The sequence below is a fragment of the Dendrobates tinctorius genome, unplaced genomic scaffold, assembly GCF_039654945.1.
Source record: "Dendrobates tinctorius isolate UK_male_01 unplaced genomic scaffold, ASM3965494v1 ptg000039l, whole genome shotgun sequence".
Taxonomy (NCBI): Eukaryota; Metazoa; Chordata; class Amphibia; order Anura; family Dendrobatidae; genus Dendrobates; species Dendrobates tinctorius.
The window spans coordinates 17,591,935-17,615,134 of record NW_027361707.1 but is presented as its reverse complement, the minus strand read 5'-3'; the positions used below and the strand labels follow the sequence as shown (position 1 = coordinate 17,615,134).

General features: G+C 40.9%; 1 protein-coding gene across 8 annotated transcripts in view; it reads left to right on the top strand.

Moving 5' to 3' along the window:
• JAKMIP1 (janus kinase and microtubule interacting protein 1) overlaps positions 1-22,899 on the top strand; it is a 200,140-nt gene extending 177,241 nt beyond the window's left edge. For 5 of the 8 annotated variants that reach the window (XM_073574507.1, XM_073574504.1, XM_073574512.1 and 2 more), the window contains 4 exons: positions 3,092-3,295; positions 8,241-8,306; positions 13,587-13,631; positions 22,642-22,899. In XM_073574507.1, coding sequence (XP_073430608.1) covers positions 3,092-3,295; positions 8,241-8,306; positions 13,587-13,631; positions 22,642-22,674 — 348 coding nt within the window. In that variant the 3' untranslated portion in view covers positions 22,675-22,899. Of the gene's footprint in view, positions 1-3,091; positions 3,296-8,240; positions 8,307-13,555; positions 13,632-22,641 lie in introns of all 8 variants that reach the window. The other 3 variants (XM_073574508.1, XM_073574505.1, XM_073574510.1) reach the window with 2 other exon arrangements.
• Positions 22,900-23,200: the final 301 nt, after the last annotated feature.

Below are 23,200 nucleotides of genomic sequence, written 5' to 3'. Positions count from 1 at the left end.
GGACCTGGAGGAGGCTCTAGACTCTATGGCAGGAAACAAGGCACCGGGAACTGATGGGCTACCGATGGAGGTATATTAACAGTACTCGGATATAATGCTTCCACAGCTGCTGAAGGTATTCGAAGCAGCTGGGGAGGATGGTCACCTCCCCCGGTCCTTGAATGAAGCAATCATAGTAGTGATACCCAAGGGTGATAAAGATCCTTGTCTTCCAGAGTCGTACCGACCTATCTCTCTTTTAAATGTCGACGTTAAGATTCTAGCAAAAATCCTGGTGATACGGCTTTCTAAAGTAATAACCAGCCTTAGTCATCCAGACCAAACTGGCTTTATGCCAGAAAAATCGACTGCAATTAATATTCGTCGGTTATATTTAAATCTACAGATGCCATCAAACAGAAAGGATCCTAGAGCTGTTGCCTCCTTGGATGCTGCCAAAGAATTTGACAGTGTCAAATGGTCACATCTGTGGGCTATATTAGCTAAGATGGGTTTCCGTAGAAATTTTATTGCCTGGGTACAGCTGCTATACTGGAGACCGGAGGCCAGGATCAAAGTTAATGGGGAGATCTCGGATAAATTTAACTTATATAGAGGCACTAGACAGGGATGCTCCCTGTCTCCCTTATTATTTGCTCTAGCTATCGAGCACTTGGCGGTGGTAATTTGTGCGACACCTGAAATTACAGGATTTGAATATGTGTCTCTGCATAAAAAGATAGTGTTATACGCTGATGACATGCTCCTATTCCTTGGAAACTGTCCGTCATCCCTGAAAGTAGCAATGGAGGTCTTCGACTCCTTTGCAAGGATTTCTGTCCTATTTATTAATTGGGAGAAATCTTCAATCATGCCGGTGGGAAGGGCTCCCGAGAATCCCTGGGGACTAGCTAGACGCTGAAATGTAGTCACAGAATTTAAATACTTGGGAATTCATATCGGGCATAATGTACAAGATTTTGAACGCCTAAATCTTACCCCGCTGTTTGCTAAATTTCATCAAAAAGTAAAGGACTGGTGCAGGTTACCATTGAGTATGGTGGGCAGAGCAAACCTAATGAAAATGGTCCTCATGCCACAAGCTTTGTATATTCTTCATAATGCGCCCGTCTGAATTCCTAGCCAAATTTTTTACCAAGTAAATAGAGTATTCAGAGAGCTTATTTGGAAGAGGAGTGTTCCTAGAATTCGGTTGGAAGTACTAGGTAGATCTAAAGAGAAGGGGGGTTTAGCAGTTCCTGATCCATTTCTTTACCATCTCTCGGCACAATTGCAGCATTTCAGAGGATGGGGGGAAGAGGACTCCACTCTGCGAAGTTCCTCGGGGCATACGCTAGCATGTGTAGTAGGAAATGACTTGCTGATACAATCGTTGGATTCGGGGCGGTGTCGTCAGGGTCTGGCTCTCAATATTCCGACAATGAACTGCATGGATAGGGTGTGGAATACGGCCAAGAAACTACTTGGTATACATGGGGTTACGAGACATGCCCTTATCTGGAGAAAGTCGACTGGTGCAGAGCTCAATAAATTAGAGAGCTTTGAGCTGTGGGAGAGGAGCGGTCTTAAATTAATATCGCAACTTTATTCGGACGGGCAATTTCGATCTTTTGAAGATCTCAAACAGACATTTTCCATTCGTAATGCAAGATTTTTTTCAATATTTGCAGCTACGGCATGCTTGTGAAACACAACATCGACTCACCCCGCTTAATAGATGCGATAGAACCCTTTTGTTGGATAGAATAGTGATGGGAGGGGGATCAAGAGGCATTATATCCATGATATATGCAGAGATGTCAGAAAAGAGAGTGGCAAATCTGGAAGTTTTGAAGTCTAAATGGCAGACTGATGTGGTAGACTTCACAGACGATGAGTGGGAAGATATATTGCAAGAAGTCTCGAAAGTGTCGGTTAGCGAGGCGCAGAGAGTGTCACATCTTTTTTTGTTTCACCGGGTATATCGAACCCCTGTATGCTTGTTGAGAATGGGTTATGCTAGAGAGGCTGATTGTTGGAAATGTGGTATGCCTAATGCAGACTTGATTCACCTAACCTGGAACTGTCCCCGGCTACGTAGATTTTGGGGAGATGTGGTTGATTTACTTATTAGTATTTATCAATGTCATATGGTACTGGACCCTAAAATGGCCCTTGTGGGTCAGGTGGCGAACTTGCCACTTTCGGAGGGGCACCAGTTGGCAATTTCACGTATACTATATCAAGCTCATAAGAGGGTGGCGGCTCATTGGAGGGAATCCTCTGTACCTACAATCACGGCGGTCACTAATGCAGTCAATAACACGATTGATATGGAAAAGTGTGTATATCAAAAGTGGCGGACAATTAAGAAGTGGGAAGATATGTGGGCGCCCTGGTTGGATACTCCTGGGTTGGCACCTTCTGCTTTAACATGGCTGAGAGCGCAGAGGAGGATGTAATGAGATCCTTAGATCAACATTACACTATGGTGGATGCTACTGCAGAGGTGGCTCTTGAGGTTATGCTATCAGCTGGGGATTTGGAACGGACATTACAGGCGTTAAGGACCCATTTAGAAAATGTATCATCTGCAATGGAGAATTGTGGCCGTGAGTAGACTAAATACACCAGGAGAGAGAGAGGCATTTGTTGGGGGGGGGGGGGGTAGGACTATGGGGAACTTTATGGGTTTCTAGACTGTTTATGTAATATGCTGTTCAGGAATTATCCTGTGTTTGATTACATGTCTTCTGGATTTTGAAAATGTTCAATAAAAATGTACCTTATCAAAAAAAAAAAAGAAGTGGGCGGCGACGCTGGGCGTGGAATAGAGCTGGAGTGACAGAGGCTTCAGATATACAAATAGCTCTTCAGATTCTGTTTAAGATAGTTACACTTTAAGGTTGTATCCAAAATTGACTTTGCACTCTAGTTATAATGTTAACATATATATATAGCGGTACATTTTTATATCCATGTGGCTGTATATAATACATGAGATATTCTGAGCATTACATTAGTGCTACACTGCTGTATTCTTACTTGCTTCTCTCTATACTTTGCATCCCCTGAACATGCAACTTCTGGTGAATGTTGTGACTTGCGCTAGAAAATCCAGGAGCTGGAGGCCACACTCTATAATGCTCTACAGCATGAGCCCGGGAGGAGGGTCAGCGAATGTCTGAACGAGGCCCAGAGGGAAGACTTGAGGGTGGCTGTGGAAAAGCTTCGAAGGCAGATCCTACGGCAAAGCCGAGAGTTTGACACTCAGATCCTACATGAACGCATGGAGCTCTTACATCAGGCACAACAGGTACCGGACATCATAGATAGCCATGAAGAACGAACTATGTCATTTATGACACGAAGTTCGTTTCACTCTTTTACCAAGTGTTTAGTTTTGGAAAGCTCCCAACACTAAGAGTGTCTACCGGCTGGCCGATGTACGTGAATATGCCATGAAAAAGATACAGAATAGTGAACTATGCTATTCCTTCCGCAGAGTCTGATGGACGAAAAAGTGATAACCACCCTAGATGGCACTTTTGAGACTTGCGTCTTCCAAGGCATCATCTACTTTAGAGTATCTTGGTTATTTTTGGAACTCACAGAAAAAATGGCAATTTTTTTTCTCATATTAATCAAAAAGGCAGCGATAGTCTCTTAACGCGTCTGTCTACCACCACTCTGTTGAACATATGAGCGGTTTTTTTTATAACCAACATTCAGCTGTATAAAATATATTTATTTTTTTCACATTGTAAATAATTTAGGGTTACAGTGATACCCCCTAATATTACTATAAAATAAACCCAGTTGTTACCCCTTTATCCTCCATTCATGTGCTCTTACCTTTCCACTTCCCAAACTGTATGTTACTTTTTTTTCTTTTATAGTTGTGCGTTTTGTTGTTTTTTGTTTTTTTAAGTTAGTACTTAACTATTTGAACATTTACAAATGAAATATATTTCAAGAATATAAAATATTTCACTTAGTAGATTATTTCAAAATCATCTAAAAAATAGGAAAAAAACAACAACTTTTTATGACAAAAAACTTTATCAAAGTAATGTAAATACGGTAAGTAAATAATGAAAGAAAGAAAGAAAATAAAAAAAGTGTGTATATATATATATATATATATATATATATATATTTCCATTGTGGCCACAAACAGAAAAACTGTAATTGAAGGGTTAAATAAATTAGAAATAAAGGTGAATAAGGGGATCTGGTGGGCATTCACTGAGCTTCATGGCATTCATAGTAATTCTATAGTGGTCTTTTTCTGCATTAGTGGACTAGGTACGGGGCAAACATACCATAGGTGCACCCTCTCAGGAGCCCACGACATAGGTGGGGCCATGTACACCTGCAGAGCATCTTCTGCCCTAAAGGGCCCGTATACTGTTCTTGCACGGGGGGGCTTTTTCTGTTTGTCTGCCAGTGGTAAAGATATTAGATGTATTACAATTGTACTCATATAAATTATGTAAAATTTCGAGGAAATATCGTGCCCTTACCATGTTCCTGATTTATAGTTTCCTCTTGTCTCATCGTCTGGAGAGGTAATGGCAGTTTACTCGGCAGGCTGTATATATACTTGGCCTCCCATATGGTAATGCAGACACGGTAATCAGCTTTGCGAGTCTGCCCTCGTCCTGCACCCTTTAAGTGTTTTAAACTTCGCCCAATGAAGGAAAATCCCATCAGTCAGCTCGTAAATGAATTAGGCCATTTTTTTTTGTGCTGGGAATGTTCTCTATACATATATTGTATGTCTGATCAGTATCAGACTGAAGAACATTGGGCCATTAAAGTGTTCAACTACAAGGTTTGCACTATAAACTCTCCTGAAGGAGAAGATAGGGCCCGCCGGAGAATTCTCCGCTTCTCCGGTGGGCTAGTCCAATCCTCTGCCTGATATCTATCTGTAACAAATCCTAAAAATCATTTTGATGGACATCTCCCATATAAAGAACTATAGAGCCGATTAATCAAGACTGGTATTTTCCATGGCAATCATGATTGTGAGCAAGATTCATAAATTTGGTGAATCTTTCAGCTGCCGTGCACCAGAGCCATCGACTAAAGAACATCTCTGCTATAATTGATGCCCATTTTGTGATGTAAATGATGATGAATTTGTCGGACAGGCCACGTACTGTCTCGCTGAGCGCCACTTTACTTTACAAAAAGTTGAAGAAACTGTCATAAAAAGGCCAAACTTGCAAAATCCTACAATTAGTGCAACAGTTTTGAAAAATTTGCAACAAAAGGCTATGGCTATGTTCACACGCATCGTTTATTTTGCTTTGTTTTGTTTTTTTTCTGCCGAAAAGAAGCTGCGGATTATAATACCAGCAAAACCTATGAGATTTCCTAAATCTCATGCACACGCTTGTTATTTTTTTTGACGGAATTTGAGAACTGCCGCATTTTTCAGATCTGCAGCATGTCAAGTCTTTCAGCGTTTTTTTGCAGTGTTTTTCACCCATAGAATGCAATGAGAAAGTGCAATAACCGCTCCAGAAAAATCAGCATTTTTCCTTCCAAGAGAACAAGTTTTGGTGCGGTGAAAAAAAAAAAACTTTGCAAAAACACTGTGTGTGAACATAGCCTTACACTAGTTTTCTGGTATAATGAATGTGGCCCAAAGTCTCCTTCTGGGAAAGCTGGCTGACAGGCAACATGACAGCCATTGCACTGGTCCAGATCCCTGAGTGTAAGGCCTCATTCAAAAGATTTTTTTTGCATCTGAGAAAAAAAATGACCATTTTTTTTTTTTTTTTTATCAGCGTACGGGATATAATGTTCATCTAATTTTGGTCCATTTTTTAACAACGGTGTGACATCTGTTTTTCTCATAAAGGTGTTATCTGAGCATGCTCGGGTGCTAACCGAGTGACTTCGGCGTGCTCAAATAATACGATCGAGTCCCCGTGGCTGCATGTCTCCCGGCTGTGCAACAGCCTCAACACATGGAGGGATCGCCTGTTTGTTAGCCAATCCCTGCATGTGTTGTGGCTGTCAAACAGCCGTGAGACATGCAGCCGTGGGGACTCGATCATAGTATTCGAGCACGCCGAAGACACTCGGTTAGCACCGGAGCATGCTCAGATAACACCTTATCCAAGGACGTTCGCTCATCACTAGTTGTTACTCAATTGTAGCAGTAACCAAATATTGATTTGCCTTTATTTCATGATGCAAATGACAAGCTGTGATTTTGAGACTGAGGACACAGGAGGCTGCCTTATTACGTCGTCTGCCGACGCTCACCATTATTATAGGATTATGGATTATGACTTACTGTAAGTAGCAGTTCACAAATAGCATTACCCTCCAGCTAATGCCTTCTATCCAGGAAGAGGCGCTGAGAGTCGCAGCGGAGAACAGCAGGCACTGATCTCCCGGTGGATATATTTGGATTGTGGATTCTCAATAGGTTGTTGTTGAAATACTTTGCATTTTTGCTTTTTTTAATATATATATATATATATATATATACAGTATATACACATATGGAATATATTGTTCACATTTACCTTTTAGATACAGAGACAAGTAGTCTGAAAGGGAATTGGATGATTTGTGCATTTTTCCCTCACCTTCTTCCAAGAGCCAAAGCATTTTCTTTTTCTATCGACCTAGCCTTATGAGAGTTTAAATTTTGCGGGAAGAGTTCTGTAGCTTTGACTGACACCCTTTCCTTTACAATATCATCTACTGAAAAATTGGAGAAAAGCGAGATGAAATGATGAAAAAAAATGCAATTCTGCAATTTTTGGGGGAGTTTGGTCTCTACGACGTTCATTGTGTTGTGCAAATGACCTGGTAACATAAATTTACAGGTCAGTACGAATACGGTGATACCAAACTTGTAAAGTTTTTTTTTGTCTAAAGGGGTTATTCGACAATTTTTTATTTTTACAAAGTTCCTAAGAACTAACAGGCAGGCAGTTGCTGTCATTTCCTGCCTGTTGTGCCCGACGCTGATCTCTGCCGGCACAGAGCAGTCACTGACCACTCCTACGGCTTCCAATGACGTCACGTCCACATAGAAGCAGATTGTCTTCCGCTCTGCTCTGTTGATGGAGAGTGACTGCTGACGCCATGCTGATTGACAGCCATCTCCCCACTTCCTAACTGCAGGAAGACGGCTGTCAATCAGCATAACATCGACATCAACAGAGCAGAGCCGAAGAGGAAGAGCGTGAAGTCGCTGAACTGCCGGCAGGATCAGTTAGCGGCCACACTGAGTTGGTGCCGTGTACAACAGCCAGGTAGTTGAAATATTATCCATGTGTTGTCCATATTTCGCAAACTGGTTGTATATGAGAAAAACTGATGATACACGGATGATAAAAAATCGTCACATGGACCAAAAATGGGTGAAAATTGGATCCAGCCCATTTATGAAAAACTTTTTTCCGTACAAGAAAAATTCAACTTTAGGTTGACAGTGGACATTGAAAGTGATTATTTTAAAAACTCATTTTAATATATCTTATTAACCAGATCTGAACCGCCCGTAAACTTTACAGGTCTGGGTGGTCCACACTTAAGTTTGCACTGACATTCTAAAACATCAATGCAGGGTAAGTAGCTTGCAGGAGATCGTACAGCTCTGGGGGTGAGGAGCCTGCTGTCAGGTACAGCCGGACTCCCAACAAAGAAGGCAGAGATGGTTTATTACCATCGCTGGCTTCCTTATCCCTGTATCCCAGCGCTGAACAGGTGCTGTGTATACTGTAATGGAAACGCTATCAACGCTTCCTCTTCAGGACCCTTCGATCATTTGATCACTGGGTGTCCAAAGGCAGGAGCTGTGGGGACCTAGGAGACCCATTCACATCTGCTAAGCAGGAAGGATGCTGAATTTCCATTGTAACTGGGGCTAAAATACCAGCCCCAGTTACAGGTGAAATCAGAAATAAAAAGAATGTATTAATAGGTTAAAATGCTACCCTAAAGGGGCCATATTTGGGGATGACTAAAAAAAAGTAAATTAATATAAAAACAAATAAAAAAAAATCAAATAAAGTGAATTTCCCAATTAAATTATTAGGAAGTTTTCTGAACATTTTGAAGTGTTTATTTATTTATTTTTTAAAGGAGGATTTTGCAGAGCATCCTCTGTGGTGGAACTGATGACTCCAAGTATTATGTTTCCCAGGACTTTATAGAAAATATCTTGCTCTTTAAAAGCATGATACGGTATCTGCTACTAATACTCTTTAACTTTTCTTCCATAGAGAATCCGTGAACTTGAAGACAGGATAGAACTTCAAAAGCGGCAACTCAAAGAAATAGAGGAAAAGGTAAATGAAGCTTTGTAGTTTATGGCTGCCTGTTCTGGTGTATGCTGGTTATTATGTTCTGTGCCTGGACTGCTGATGTGTAATATAATAAATGGAGCTATTAGAACGCATTGAGCAAGATACACATTTACCGAGCAAACCAAGAGTGGAGCCTTCAAGTCCTCGCACCAGTAATAACGACACAAGATGCATTTGCATTTATCGAATTTGTGCCTTTATTTGAATAGTTTTTGTTTATTTTTCAGCTCTACTCTTTTTTTAATTTGTGCCTATTTTCTATATGCGGTCACCTGTTTTTTAATGTTTGGCATCGTGGGCAAGGTTTGGGGTATGTTTTTGGCTGATTCATCAAATGCGACTTTCTAAAAAAAAAGTTGCAAACTTTTTACAGAAATGTTCTCCAGTCACATGTTCGCTCTCTCCGGGGTGATTTTATATATTTATGATATTTTTGTGCAAATTTTGCAATATTTTTACAGAAGAAGCTACTTTTTTTCCGTAAAAAATTTGTAAGAAAAAAAGTGAAGAGAATTATTGATGTTTTCACAAAAGTCATGAACCACGTGGGCCATTTTGAATAATTTGGCACCAAAAAAAACAACAAATAACACAAGACGCAAGAAAAAAAAAGAAAATGTAGTTTAAAAAAAACTGCAAATGATGAATCTGGCTCTTTGTTTCTTATCACTGGTATTAGGGCCTGAAAGCTCCACTACCAAATGTGCAGGGGGTTGGAAACGATGACCCTTAAGGTCCCTTCCAACTCTACCATTGACTCCATGTGTATACTCAGTGGGGAAAATAAATTTTTAATACGCTGCCGATTTTGTAAGTTTTCCCACCTACGAAGAATGGAGAGGTCTGTAATTTTTATCGTAGGTACACTTCAACCGTGAGAGACAGAATTTAACCCCCCCCCCCCAGAAAATCACATCGTATTATTTTTACATAATTAAATTGCATTTTATACCATGGAATAAGTGTTTGACCACCTACTGACCAGCAAGAATTCTGGCTCTCACAGACCTGTTAGTTTTTCTTTAAGAAGCCCTCCTACTCTGCACTCATTATTGTATTAATTGCACCTGTTTGAACTCATTACCTGCATAAAAGACACCTGTCCACACTCTCAATCAATCACACTCCAACATCTCCACCATGGCCAAGAACAAAGAGCTGTCTAAGGACAGCAGGGAAAAAATTATAGACCTGCACAAGGCTGGGATGGGCTACAGGACAATAGGCAAGCAGCTTGGTGAGAAGGCAACAACTGTTGGCGCAATTATTAGAAAATGGAAGAAACAAAAGATGACTGTTAATCTTCTTTCGTCTGCCTCGTGGGGTAAGGATGATTCTGAGAAAGATCAGGAATCAGCTCAGAACTACACGGGAGGACCTGGTCAATGACCTAAAGAGAGCTGAGACCACAGTCTCAAACATTACCATCGATAACACACTACGCCATCGTGGATTAAAATCCTGCAGGGCACGCAAGGTCCCCCTGCTTATGCCAGCACATGTCCAGGCCCATTTGAAATTCGCCAGTGACCATCTGGATGATCCAGTGAAGGCATGGGAGAAGGTCATGTGGTCAGATGAGACCAAAATAGGGCTTTTTGCTATCAATTCCACTCACTGTGTTTGGAGGAAAAAGAAGGATGAGCACAACCCTAAGAACACAGACCCAACCATGATTCATGGTGGGGGAAACATCATACTTTGGGTGTGCTTATCTGCAAAGGGGACCGGACAACTGCACGTTATTGAACGATGAATGGAGTCATGTATCACCATATTTTGTTCAACAGCCTCCTTCCCACACTAAGAGCATTGAAGATGGGTCGTGGCTGGGTCTTCTAGCATGACAATGACCTGAAACACACAGTCAGGAGAACTAAGGAGTGGCTCCATAAGAAGCATTTCAGGGTCCTGGAGTGGCCTAGCCAATCTGCAGACCTGAACCCAATAGAAAGTCTTTTGAGAGAGATGGAACTCAATGTTACCCAGACACAGCCCCAGAACCTGAAAGATCTGGAGAAGAACTGTCTGAAGGAGTGGGCCAAGATCCCTGCTGCAGTGTGTGCAAACTTGTTCAAGAACTACAGGGATTGTGACAAAGGTTTCTGTATGAAATATTAAGTTCTGTTTTTCTATTGCATCAAACACTTATTTCTTGCAATAAAATGCTAATTATGTAAAAATCATACAATGTGATTTTCTGTTTTGTTTTTTGTTTTTTTTTAGATTGAACTGTACCTACGATAAAAATTACAGATCTCTCCATTCCTTGTGGGTGGGAAAACTTGCAAAATTGGCAGTGTATCAAATACTTATTTTCCCCATTGTAGTACTTGTATGGTAGAATTTTTCCACTGTAAATTTGCAGCATTTACGTGATAAAACTCTTGTGTGTTACATGTGGTTTTTGCTGCAGTTTGCGCTTTGGATTCATTTGTGATTTCCTCTAATTGATTTGGTGAAATCTGCTCCAAAAAGAGAAAAAAATATTTTGAGTGAAAGCAGGACTGCTGAGTATCTGAGAATGTGCAGCATGCTCATGTCGCTGTGCAGAATTTTTCCACTACTTGTGGATGGGGTCCTTACTATCATTTTTCAATGTACTGTACCCTTCCACGTGGTCTTATTAATGCTATACGACCTCTCTTTATTCACCTTTTCGAGGAACCATCATCTCTCCTGCATAAACTCTGCATTGTGGTATTCTGGTATTCCTTCTGGAAACGTATGAATTAATTAACCCATCGGTATTATCTCTCCCCGTGATAATAGGGTGGGCCACTAGTGATGAGCGAATGTGCTTGGATAAGGTGTTATCTGAGCATGCTCGAGTACTAACCGAGTGTCTTTGGCGTGTTCGAAAAATATGTTTGAGTCCCCGCGGCTTCAGGACTCGACAGCCACAACACATGCAGGGATTATCTAACAAACGGCCGTGGGGACTCGAATATATTTTTCGAACACGCCAAAGACACTCGGTTAGTACTCGAGCATGCTTAGATAACACCTTATCCCAGCACGCTCGCTCATCACTATGGGTCACTACAGAGACCAGAGGAATTGACAAGGTGAATGGAAACAGTTGCCAATTTATTACTACCTTTCCAGGGGGAAAAACCGAAAAACAGAAGACCAGAATACAGAGTGCTGAGGCTACGTTCCCACAATGAGCTTTTGGTGCTTTTTTTAACGCCGCATATTTTTGCGGTGTCAAAAAAATGCAGCATCTTACAGTTCCAGCAATGCGGATGGGATTTATAGAAATCTCCTGCGCACTGGGCTTCTTTTTAATGCTGCGTAAACTGACTTGCGGTGCACGCTTCATGTAATCCACACTTAAGGACGGTGTGTCAGTAAAGTTTCGTTAAAGCAAAATAAAAAGGGAAGTATGAAAAGTAATTGCAGTAATTATTTAAAGCATGAAACACCAAACAGATGAAAAGCACAGCATCAAAAACGCGATAAAAACACACATTAAAAAAACTTACACAAAAACTCAATGAAAAAAACACAAGTAACTTAATTTTAAATAATAGGTCCAGAAATGGTGTAGAAATTCTGCTACATCAAAAATGCACCAAAAGCTCATTGGCGGAACGTAGCCGAAGACAAGATGGAAGTATTTTATGGGGAAATAAAAATATTTAAAAAAGAAAATTGACAGGCGAGTGCACGAGTCCTCTTAAATTAGTATTGTATGACAATGAAATATTAATTTATATTATATATAGGAACATGTGAAGGTGCTGCATTCTGTATAGAGTTACCCTTCTGTGAATTTACTAGAAATGTTTCTGTTTTTGAGGCAGTTTATTATGTTCAATCTGACTGATTTTGCAGAGGTTTTTTTTTTTTGCACTTAAGGGCTCATACTCACTTGCGAGAGACTCGAACGATTCTCGTGTGAGTCTCTCGCATGAAAACCCGGCACTTCCGCCGGCACTCGGACCGGAGCGTGCGGTTACATGTATTTCTATGCAGCCGCACGCCCCAGTCCCAGAGCCGGCGGGAGTGCCGGGTTTTCATGCGAGAGACTCACACGAGAATCGTGCGAGTCTCTCGCAAGTGAGTATGAGCCCTAAAGGTTTAATCCACAGGATATGCCATAAAGGTATGGCAGATGTGGATCCACTACTGGGACCTGCATCTAACTCAACAACAGGGTCCTGGTGCACGGCAGTCAGTGGGGAGGTGGTTGGTATTTCCTTTATCTGTAGGAGAATTCCGACCACCTCCCCACTGACAGCCGTGTGCACTGCGGGCCTTGTCTTGAGATGGGACCCGCAACTAACATACATTTATAGATTTATGGTATATACCGTGGATTTCGCAGAAATGTATGAGAAAATCCCTTTAAAAGGTTGGGTCATATGCAAATTGACATAAAAAGGGGCATTTTCATTTGTTTTGGAGGAGTGTCATATAGGGAGGGGCATAAAAAACAGGTTTGTAGAATTTTCACTAGTGATGAGCGAGTATACTCGTTGCTCAGGTTTTCCCGAGCATGCTCGGGTGTCCTCCGAGTATTTTGGAGTGATCGGAGATTTAGTTTTCGTCGTCTCAGCTGCATGATTTGCGGCTGCTAGACAGGCTGAATACGTGTGAGGAATGCCTGTTTGTTAGGGAATCCCCACATGCATTCAGCCTGTCCAGCAGCCGCAAATCATGCAGCTGAGAAGACGAAAACTAAATCTCCGAGCACACCAAAATACTCGGAGGACACCCGAGCATGCTCGGGAAAAACCAAGCAACGAGTATACTCGCTCATCAATAATTTTCAACAATAGGACAACTGCAGGGCTTTTGTTACACGAGACTGTGATGAGAGAGCGCACTCTGATAAGGCGTTATCTGAGCACGCTCTTATTTTTCAGTGTGCTCGAAAAAATATGCTCGAGTCACCGCTGCTACATGTTGCGCGGCAGTTCGACAGCCACAACACATGCAAGGATCACCTAACAAACAGCATATTTTTTGAGCACAACGAAAATACTCGCTTAAGCATGGGCGTGCTCAGATAGCACCTTCCGAGCACGCTCGCTCATCACTATTCAGAAATATTCCTCAGTGTGCCTGGGGCAGTAGTTGTATGAGCAGGAGGTGATACTGAACCGATTACTATTATTCTATGCAGGAATTTTATGCTTCACTTTGTGGTCTTATTCTCCACCTCTCACTGCATTTTCCTTTTTCTTTTCTTTTCTCTGTTTTATTTTGATCTTATTTTATAGTTTTTGTTCCTTTTTTTGTTTTTCTCACTAGCATTCATTCTGTGGCCTTGACGATCTATTCCAGCAAACAATCATGGTTGGTATAAATATATAAGTATAGAAATCTACTTTGTTTCTGAATGAATGCTATTTCTGTAACTAACATAAACAATACAGTATATATATAGTGGATATAAAAAGTTTACACACTCCTTATAAAATGCCATTTTTTTGCCATTTAAAAAAATGATATGAAGAATCATCTCAGAACTTTTTCCATTTTTAATGTCATTCATAATCTGTACAATTCCAGTGAAAAATAAACTAAACTCTTTAAGTGGAAAAAGGCAAATAAAGAACTAAAATAATGTGGTTCCATAAATATGCATACCCTTCAACTTATACTTTGTTGGAGTATCCTTTGAATTAATGACAGCATTCAGCCTTTTTTTGGGTAGGAGTCTATAAACATGGCACATCTAGAATTGGCAATCTTTGCCCACTCTACCTTACAGTAGGGCTCCAAATTTGTCAGAGTATTGCATCTCCTGTGTACAATGCCCTTTTCAGATCAACCTACAGATTTATAATTGTATGCAGGTTTGGGCTCTGGCTGGGCCATTCCAAAACCCCAATGCTCTTCAGGCAAAGCCATACTTTTGTTGATTTGGAAGTATACTTAGGGTGGTTTTTTGTGGAAAGTTGAAATTCCTGGACTAAAGCCCCAATTCCAGCTGCTGAAAAACAGCAAAAAGCATAATTTTGCTTCCACCACGTTTCACTGTGGGTATGGTATTCGTTTGGTGATGCTCAGTTTTGGCATTACACCAAGCATACCTCTTGGAATTATGCTCAAAAAGTTAAACCTTGGTCTCATGAGACCATAACACATTTTCCCACATACTTTGGATGTAGGTTTTGGAAAAACATAGCCCCAGGATTGGATTTTTTTTTGTAAGAAAAAGCTTTTGTCTTGCCACCCTACCCCACCGGCCAGACAAATTAAAAATATTGGAGATTGTTGTCACTTGCAGCAAACAACCAGTACTTGCCAGAAATTCCTGCAGCTCTTTTAATGTTGCTAAAGGCATCTTAGCAGCCTCCATAACCAATTTTTTGGGGGAGGAATATCCAGTTGTAGGTAATGTCACCGTTGTGCCAAATTTAAGCCACTTCTTAATGATTTGGCAAATTTTTTTGTACCTTCTCCTGACTGATAACTATCAACAATGAAATCCCTTGGCTGTGTTGTAAGCTGTTTACGGACCATGGCTTTTGCTGTAAAATGCAACTTAGAAAATGTCAGAAAAATCCTCATAGAATAGCAAAACATTTCATGGGGTTAACCAAATGTAAATGATGGCAGCTGTGTGCTATTTAATATGAGTTTAAATGTGACTTCTAATGTTGAACACAACCACATCCCCAATTATAAGAGGCTGTTCACATTTACGCATTCACATTATTTTAGATTTGTTTTTTTTATTTTCCACCTCAAAATGATTTCAGTGTATTTCTCAATGGTTTTGTACAGATTATGGGTGATATTAAAGGCGAAAAAAGTTCTCAAATTATTAATCTTGGTATGATTTTTTACATGACAAAAATGAGGCATTTTAACAGGGATGTGTAGACTTTTTATATGTACTATGTATACTGTATACACACACATACATGGTATATGTGTGTGTGTGTATGTGTGTGTGTATATATATATATATATATATATATATATATATATATATACACACACAGTATATATATAGCCTCATCTGTGTTGTTATGTTGTATGCCATACCCTTGGACAATATTTATATAACTTATAAATGTGTCAATTTTCTATATACATAGAAGCACTTCATAACCAGAAAAAAATACAACATAAAAATATAGATGATTACAAGGTTAAATATTGCCATAATGTACAATGTAGTAAAATATAAATAGTGTCATACCTACAGTAACTCCAGGTTGGCTCCAGTTGTAATCAATATTATTTGCCTGATTGCAGATTCAATTTGTTAGCATCATTTGCAATTTTTCTTTTGATTGCAATAAACCAGTAAAATAAGAAAAATATAAACAGATCAGCATAACTAATATAACAAGTAGTTTCTCCAAATTCTACACAAAATGCCACTTTTGCTGACCACTGCAGTCTCAGAATTGTTCACCCCTTCATGACTTGCGTCTTTAGGATCATTGTCCTGTTATAAGGTCCAATGAGGCTCAACTTCAGCTTCTTCACAGAAGGCATGATGTTTTCTACTAGGATTTCCTGATACTTTATTGAATTTATCAAGTACCCCACACGCTGCAGGTTTAGACAATCAGTGGAATCACAACAGGTCTCGAGCATCACCAAGCCCATTCCATGCTTCTCTGTAGCCTTCACCAAGCCACCACTATGGTTCACTGTAGCATCACTGAACCACTGTCATGCTTCACTGTAAGCATCACCAAGACCCTGCCATGCTTCGCTGTAAGCATAACCGAATCCCTGCCATGCTTCAATGAAAGCATCACTGAGCCACTGTCATCTGTCACTGTAGGCATCACCGAGCCACAGCCATGCTTCACTGTAGGCATCATTGAGCCACACACATGCTTCACTGTAGGCCTCACCGAGCCACAGCCATGCTTCACTTTAGGCATCACAGAGCAACAGCCATGCTTCACTTTAGGCATCACCAAGCCACCGTCATGCTTTACTATAAGCATCACTGAATCCCTGCCGTACTTCTGTGAAAGCATCAGTGAGTCACTGCCATCAGTCACTGTAGGCATCACCGAGCCCAGCCATGCTTCACTGTAGGCATCACCAAGCCACAGCCATGCTTCATTGTAGGCATCACCAAGCCACGGCCATGCTTCACTATAGGCATCACTAAACCACAGCCATGCTTCACTTTAGGCATCACAGAGCAACAGCCATGCTTCACTTTAGGCATCACTGAGCCACAGACATGCTTTTCTGTAGGCATCACCGAACCACAGCTATTCTTCCCTGAGGGCATCACCAAGCCACAGCTATGCTTCACTGTTGGCATCACTGAGCCACAGACATGCTTCACTGTAGGCATCACTGAGCTACCACCATGCTTCACTGTAGGCATCACCGAGCCACCACTGTGCTTCACTGTAGTCACCATGAAGCCACCACCATGCTTCACTGTAGGAAACACCAGGCCACCACCAGGCTTCACTGTAGGCATCACTGGGCCACCACCATGCTTCTCTGTAGGCATCACCAGGTCACCGCCAGGCTTCACTGTAGGCATCACCGAGCCACAGCCATGATTCACTGTAGCCATCATTGAGCCACCACCATGCTTCATTGTAGGCATCACTGAGCCACCACCATCTTTCACTGTGGTCATCACTGGGCCTTCGCCATGCTTCACTGTATTCATCACTGAGCCACCGACATGCTTCACTGTAGGTATCACTGGGCCACTGACATTCTTCACTGTAGGCATCACCTAGCCACTGCCGTGTTTACATATAGACAGGGTGTTCTTTTCAATGTATGTTTCATTCTTCCTTCTTAAGATATACAGATTTATAGGCCCAAAAAGTTTCAATTTTGTTTCATTGCTCCGTAGTACAGATTGCCAATCCTTCTGTGCTTATTTATATGGTTTTGAGCATATTGGAGATCACTTTCCCTGAGGTTTTGGGTCAGAAGAGATGTATGTCTTGGTGTTCTGGCATGGAGATATTCAGTGTCTTGTATGCGCCTTACTGTGCGATCTGAAACCTCAGTGCTTGCTCATACCAAATCTTGCTCCAGGTAAGTTGCAGACACTTGAGAGTTTTTGATCACCTGCTACCTCAGTTATTTAGTGGCAGCTATTGAGAGCTTTTTCTTTCTGCCATAACCAGGTAGTAAAGCCCAGTGATCCAATGACTTTGAACTTGTAAACTATACTTCCATCTGTATTCCTTGGAACATTCACTGCCTTTGTACCTTTTGCATCCTTTTTCTTGTTTGTGCAAAATAATAATCTCTTGTAGTAAGTTTTGTTGGCTACACTTTTGACTTATCCATATTTCTAACATTTTCTAACGCGCAATCAAACAGCACAACAACAAACTACCTAGCCAGTGCCTGTGTTTGATGTCCAACACACATAATGCAACTTATGAAGCCCTTGATGCTTGCGACATCACCTGATTAGTAAAAGTGCCATCTTAGTGTGTAGTCAGACTGCCGTATAAATCGGACTGAGATCAGAACGCAGTGCACGGACTGGCCGGCAGCTCTCCCCTCTCCCGACCCGAAGCAAGACAAGTTCATATATTTCCGCTGACCACTCTGAGCATTGCCGTCCCATCTCGGTCCAATTTTTATGGCAGTTTATCTTCGCCCTTACAGGTGATTTTATTCAGGCAGTTGAATAATTCTGAGACTGCAATAGTTAGTTAAAATGACAAAAATTGAGTTTTCCCTTTAGAAAAGTCACTTTTCTCAACATTTCTAGAATCTGTGTACAATTTTGGGTTTCACTGTACAGAAAGGACATACCCTAAGGCCATGTGCACACGTTGCAGATTGTGCTGCGGATTTTTCGGCGCGGATTTGGAAAAATACGCAATTAAATCCGCAGGTCAAAAGATCTGCATTTTACCAGCGGATTAGCCTGCGGTTTTTCACCTGCGGTTTGACACCTGGACACTGGAGTAGGTGTAAAACCACTGCAGATTCCACACAAAGAATTGAAATGCTGCGGATTTAAAACCGCAGTAAATCCACGCGGAAAAATCTGCAGCGTGTGCACTGCGTTTTTCATTTTCCATAGACTATAGTGGTACTGTACACCGCAGCAGAAAGTGCTGCAGATCCGCAGGGCCAAAAACGCTGCGGATCAGCAGCAGAATCCACAACATGTGCACATGGCCTAACTGAACTAGAGCCTGTGCAGAGAAGAGCAACCAAGATTAATAAGGAAATACGTGGACTGCAGTACCAAGATAGGTTTCAGACTTGGATTTATTCAGTTTGGAAAAAAATCTTAAAAAGTACACATAAATGGAGGGTCAGTATAGAGATTTGTCTAATGAAGACCAGAAGTGATGGCAAGGGGGCATCCTCTATGTCAAGAGGAAAGTAGGTTCAATCATCATCACATTATGCGATTCTTTACTGTAGGAGAGGTGAAACTATGATTCTTGATGGTTACTGTACACACAACGTCTTTATCATGGGGATTCAGCCTTGTACCCTCATGAATAAGCAACGTAAACCCAACACAAAGAATGAACATAATGCACAATGTGAAGTCGACATTGCTATGCACACATTCCATCTTTTGTTGCTTCTTTGAACCATTTAACCACTTCAAGGTTTGTAAACCGTGAAAAAGTTAAAGACCGTTCTTACCGGGGGTGACTTCATGTACTTCTGGCAAAAAACACACCACATGCAAGTAATTATGCTAAATGGCCACAGCTTTTATAAAGTACATGTAAATACATAGAAAAAGTCTCATTCCATGCCCCCTTGTTCTTAGCTTTACATTGCTTCTCTTAACATCCAAAAGCCATCCGCTGATGGACAGTGGACCGTTGACCTTGCAAACAAAAATATCACTGGGCATGGTGGAGGACCGCCACGTTGTGACAATTTCAGAATCCTTGAAGCGTCATCCTGTATGGATAACATGAAAAATAAATACTTTTTTTTGTTATTTACACTCACATAGCCAAAAGAAATTGAGGAGGGAGGATAAGTGTACTTTACTACCGTTGGCAAGATGGCCGAAGCTCAGTTAACACCCCTGTAATCCCCTTTAAAACCAATACCATTCCCGCCTCTATTCTGTTCCAACCTTTTGGGGCAGCCCCTTTGCTTTCCCGTATTTCTATTAACCCTTTCAACACCTCCCTTACAGTCCAACGCCCAACCCTTAGTTAGTTTAGGTCAGGCTAAGAAATAGTATGTTCATTCCAAGCTGCTCGCTAGTTTTATTTTAAATTACAGGAAAAATCATGCTGGAGGCGGATAAGCTGCACGATAGACATCAAAACCACCAGCAAAGCTGCTTCACAAAAGAAGACCCCTGGTTTTTTTTATCTGAAGCTGCTTTAACCCCTTCACAACATTCGGCCTACCTATAAGTCATGGTCTGATAGGAGTTTCCGACCAAAGACGTATAGGTACGTCATGGTGACTGTACGCGGCAAAAGAGCTGTACCCATGCGAACGACGCAGGGAGATCGGCTTTCACAGCCAGGAGCAGTACCCGCATCGCCCCGAGTGTTTAACCTCCTAAATCCCCTGATTAATATTGATCTCATTGTTTAGGAACATGGGAGAGAAGGGGCGCCCCGGCGAAGTCATAGTGAGGCTCCGATCGTCGTGATGGCAACCCGAGGTCAATATGACGACTTCTGGGTCTGACAGATACAGCAACCTTGTTAGACCATTCTGAGAGCATGGTCTAAGACGCTTCTGTCAGTGAAAACACTGAAAGGTATAAATCATTGCAATGCACCAGTAATCAGAGTGAACTAAAGAACGAAGTAAAAAAAAAGTAAAAAAAAATATGTAGAAACATAAAACAAAAATAAAAAAAAGCACACCTATTTGGTATCACCATGTCCGGAACGACCTGATCTATAAAATGGTCACACTAGTTATTCATAGAATCATAGAATCATAGAGTTGGAAGGGACCTCCTGGGCCATCTAGTCCAACCCCCTGCTCAAAGCAGGATTCGCTAAATCGTTAAAAAACGACTGCTTTTTTATGATACCACCTAACAAAAAGTGGAATAAAATGCAATCAAAAAGTTGAATGGAAATAAAAATGGAATAGCTGAAAACACCATCCTGTCCTGCAAAAAACAAGCCGCCATACAGCTCCAGTAGTAGAAAAATAAAAATGTTACATCTCTCACAATAAAGCGATGCAAACATTTTTTTTCTTCTATAGGAAAGTCATCTAATCCATCAACTCACTGATACCGCACATGGAATGGCGTATAAAATAAATAGAACAAATTCTTGACCTGCTGTTGATTTCTTCATTCTGCCTCCCAAAAATCGCAGTAAGGCTCGGCACACATTTACCCTGTGCTCTATGCTGAGCGTTTACATGGGAGTTTCCATGTAAATCTCTCAAATATTCAGATGGAACCCTTGGCGGAAGATTCCCTACAATGAGGCAGATGGAGGCACTGTGGATGCCATCTGGCCTATGATCTGGCGGTGTCTGTCTTTTTAAGCGTGGATAAAACCTCGGACAGCCACAGTTTTGTGCCCTTCTGAAAAGAAGGACACATCACATCTCAACAGAAGCAAGACAGAGTCAACCTTAACTCTGCTGCCTCATTACAGTGATTGAATCTGTCAGGGGTTTCATCTGAATTATATCATTTGGAGATATAGATGGAAACCCCAATGTAAGTGCTGATAAAGTTTTAACCCTTCTAACTTCCTAGCAAAAAAAATGTTTAAAAAATGATGCTGATGTAAAGTAGACATGCGTAATTGTTATTTATTAACTATTTTGTGTGATATAACTATCTGGTCTAAGGGAATAAAAATGAGAGTTTGAAAATTGCTAAAATTTTCTAAATTTTCACCAAAATTCTGACATTTTCACAGATAAACGCAAAAAATATCGACCTAAACTTACCATTACCATAAAGTACAATGTGTCTCGAAAAAAACTTTCTCAGAATCTCTGGGATAGTGTTCCAGAGTTATTACCTTATAAAGTGAGACACTGGTCAGAATTCTAAAATTTAGCCTGGTCAGTAAGGTGAAGACAGGCTCGGTGGTGAAGGGGTAAACCAAAAAAAATAAGCAGAACTATAAGCTGGTATATATGCAAACTGTTAGAGCTCATTCACACTGTGGCCAATTCACAGATAAGACTCGAGAAAAAAGCAAAAATGACCATATACCCTACAGGAAGTAATTAAGTAAATAGTAATAATACATGTAAGTAACATAGGGTACTTAGTTAACTCTACTTTGATCAAAAAATGCATAAATTCCATCCAACCACGACAAGGGGTACTCATTGGGACGGTTCTAGTCTCTCTCTAGTATTAAAACCTCACCTTGAGTCAAAGTGACGTGTATGTGAATAAGGGCAGAGCAGGACAGGACCCTGATAGACACCCATCCATGAGAATCTATATAGATGAAATACTAAGCTGAGAAAGGGCGGCTACACCCATGTTTGTACAGAGCACAAGAAATTACAGCAAAACCAAAAAAATGAGCTAGACTATAAGCTGGTATATGCGCAAAGTGTAAGAGCATGATCACACTCTGGCCATTTGCCTAGCAAAACTTGGTCACTCTGCCGGAAAAAAAAGACGTGTGCCCATAGAATTACTGTGTTAGCAATGAAATTGTGGAACTTTACGCCACACAATACTGTGATGGCTAAATAATCAATAAAAAATACAAGGAGGCCTGGATGTCTTTCTTGATAGATATAATATTACAGGTTCTGGTTATTAGATTTTATGATGAGATGTTGATCCAGAGTACTAGTCTCATTGTCTTATATGGAGTCGTGATGGATTTTTTTGCTTAAACAGTTTGTCCAGGCTTGGGGCTCAAGTCTATAGTCAGCCTGTGTCTGCAGACTTGTGAATCCTCACAGTGCGCATCCTGCGTGCTGTCAGGATTCTTTGGTGCCAACTTAAGCGCTGGTGCGTACATGTGGTCACATGCCGACTAGACGTGTGCGGCCTCAGTCAATACAAGCAAATTAATGCCAGACACTTCTAGTCGGAATGTGGCCAGAAGTACAGTATGCAAATTGCATACTAGAGGACACATGACTGCCGTTCTCAGCACTGACACCAAAGAATCCTGTGAGGATTCAGCCCAAAGCTGAAGGAAGCAACCCCTATAATTTGGGGCAATTAGCATCTGCCTCATGCGATGTTTGCCTTCCTCCGGATTAATACGTTAGGCTATAGATTGGGCTCAATAAATGCGTCTTTATTATTAAACGAAGTAGTGTTCACTTCTAGGTCCTAAATTGAAGGAGAGTTTTTGAATGCAATTTCTAAGAAGAGATGATCGTGACTTTCCCATTATACACAAGGTTGTGTAACCGTATCATCCTTTTTCTCCAGGGTTTGAAGAGAGCACATGGGATGAACATCTGATACTTCTGCAACTGCCAAAACAGACACTCCGATTTCATGTTCTTTTTTAATCATGGACCTGGCTGGAAACACCAGACCGTTCGTACAATTATGAGTTTTATAACAATTTAGTTTTTAACTGGACTAAATTTGTTTTTCAGCTGCAATATAGTCCTGCTATTCAGAGACTCTAATAAAATGAATGGAAAGATAGTAAATAAAAAAAATAAAAAAAAGTATTACGTATGAAGTGGAAGAGTGCGATTTCTTATACCTTATGGAAACATCCTACAGCGATGCCCCAATGAAAACACGCACAAGTTGCTCAGGTACTCGCTGGTAGAAGAATACTCTCCACGTTTGCCAGATATGTTTGGCAAGAAAAGATTTTCATTGGCAAAATCAACTATCTGGGAGAATGCCAGATTATTCTTAAAGGTACTGTCTGCAAGGTAACAATCCCTTTAAAGGTGTTGTTCACCTTGGGAGGTCAATTTTATTTATTACTTAAATTCAGGTATTTAGGGCTAAAAAATTATTTTTGCTA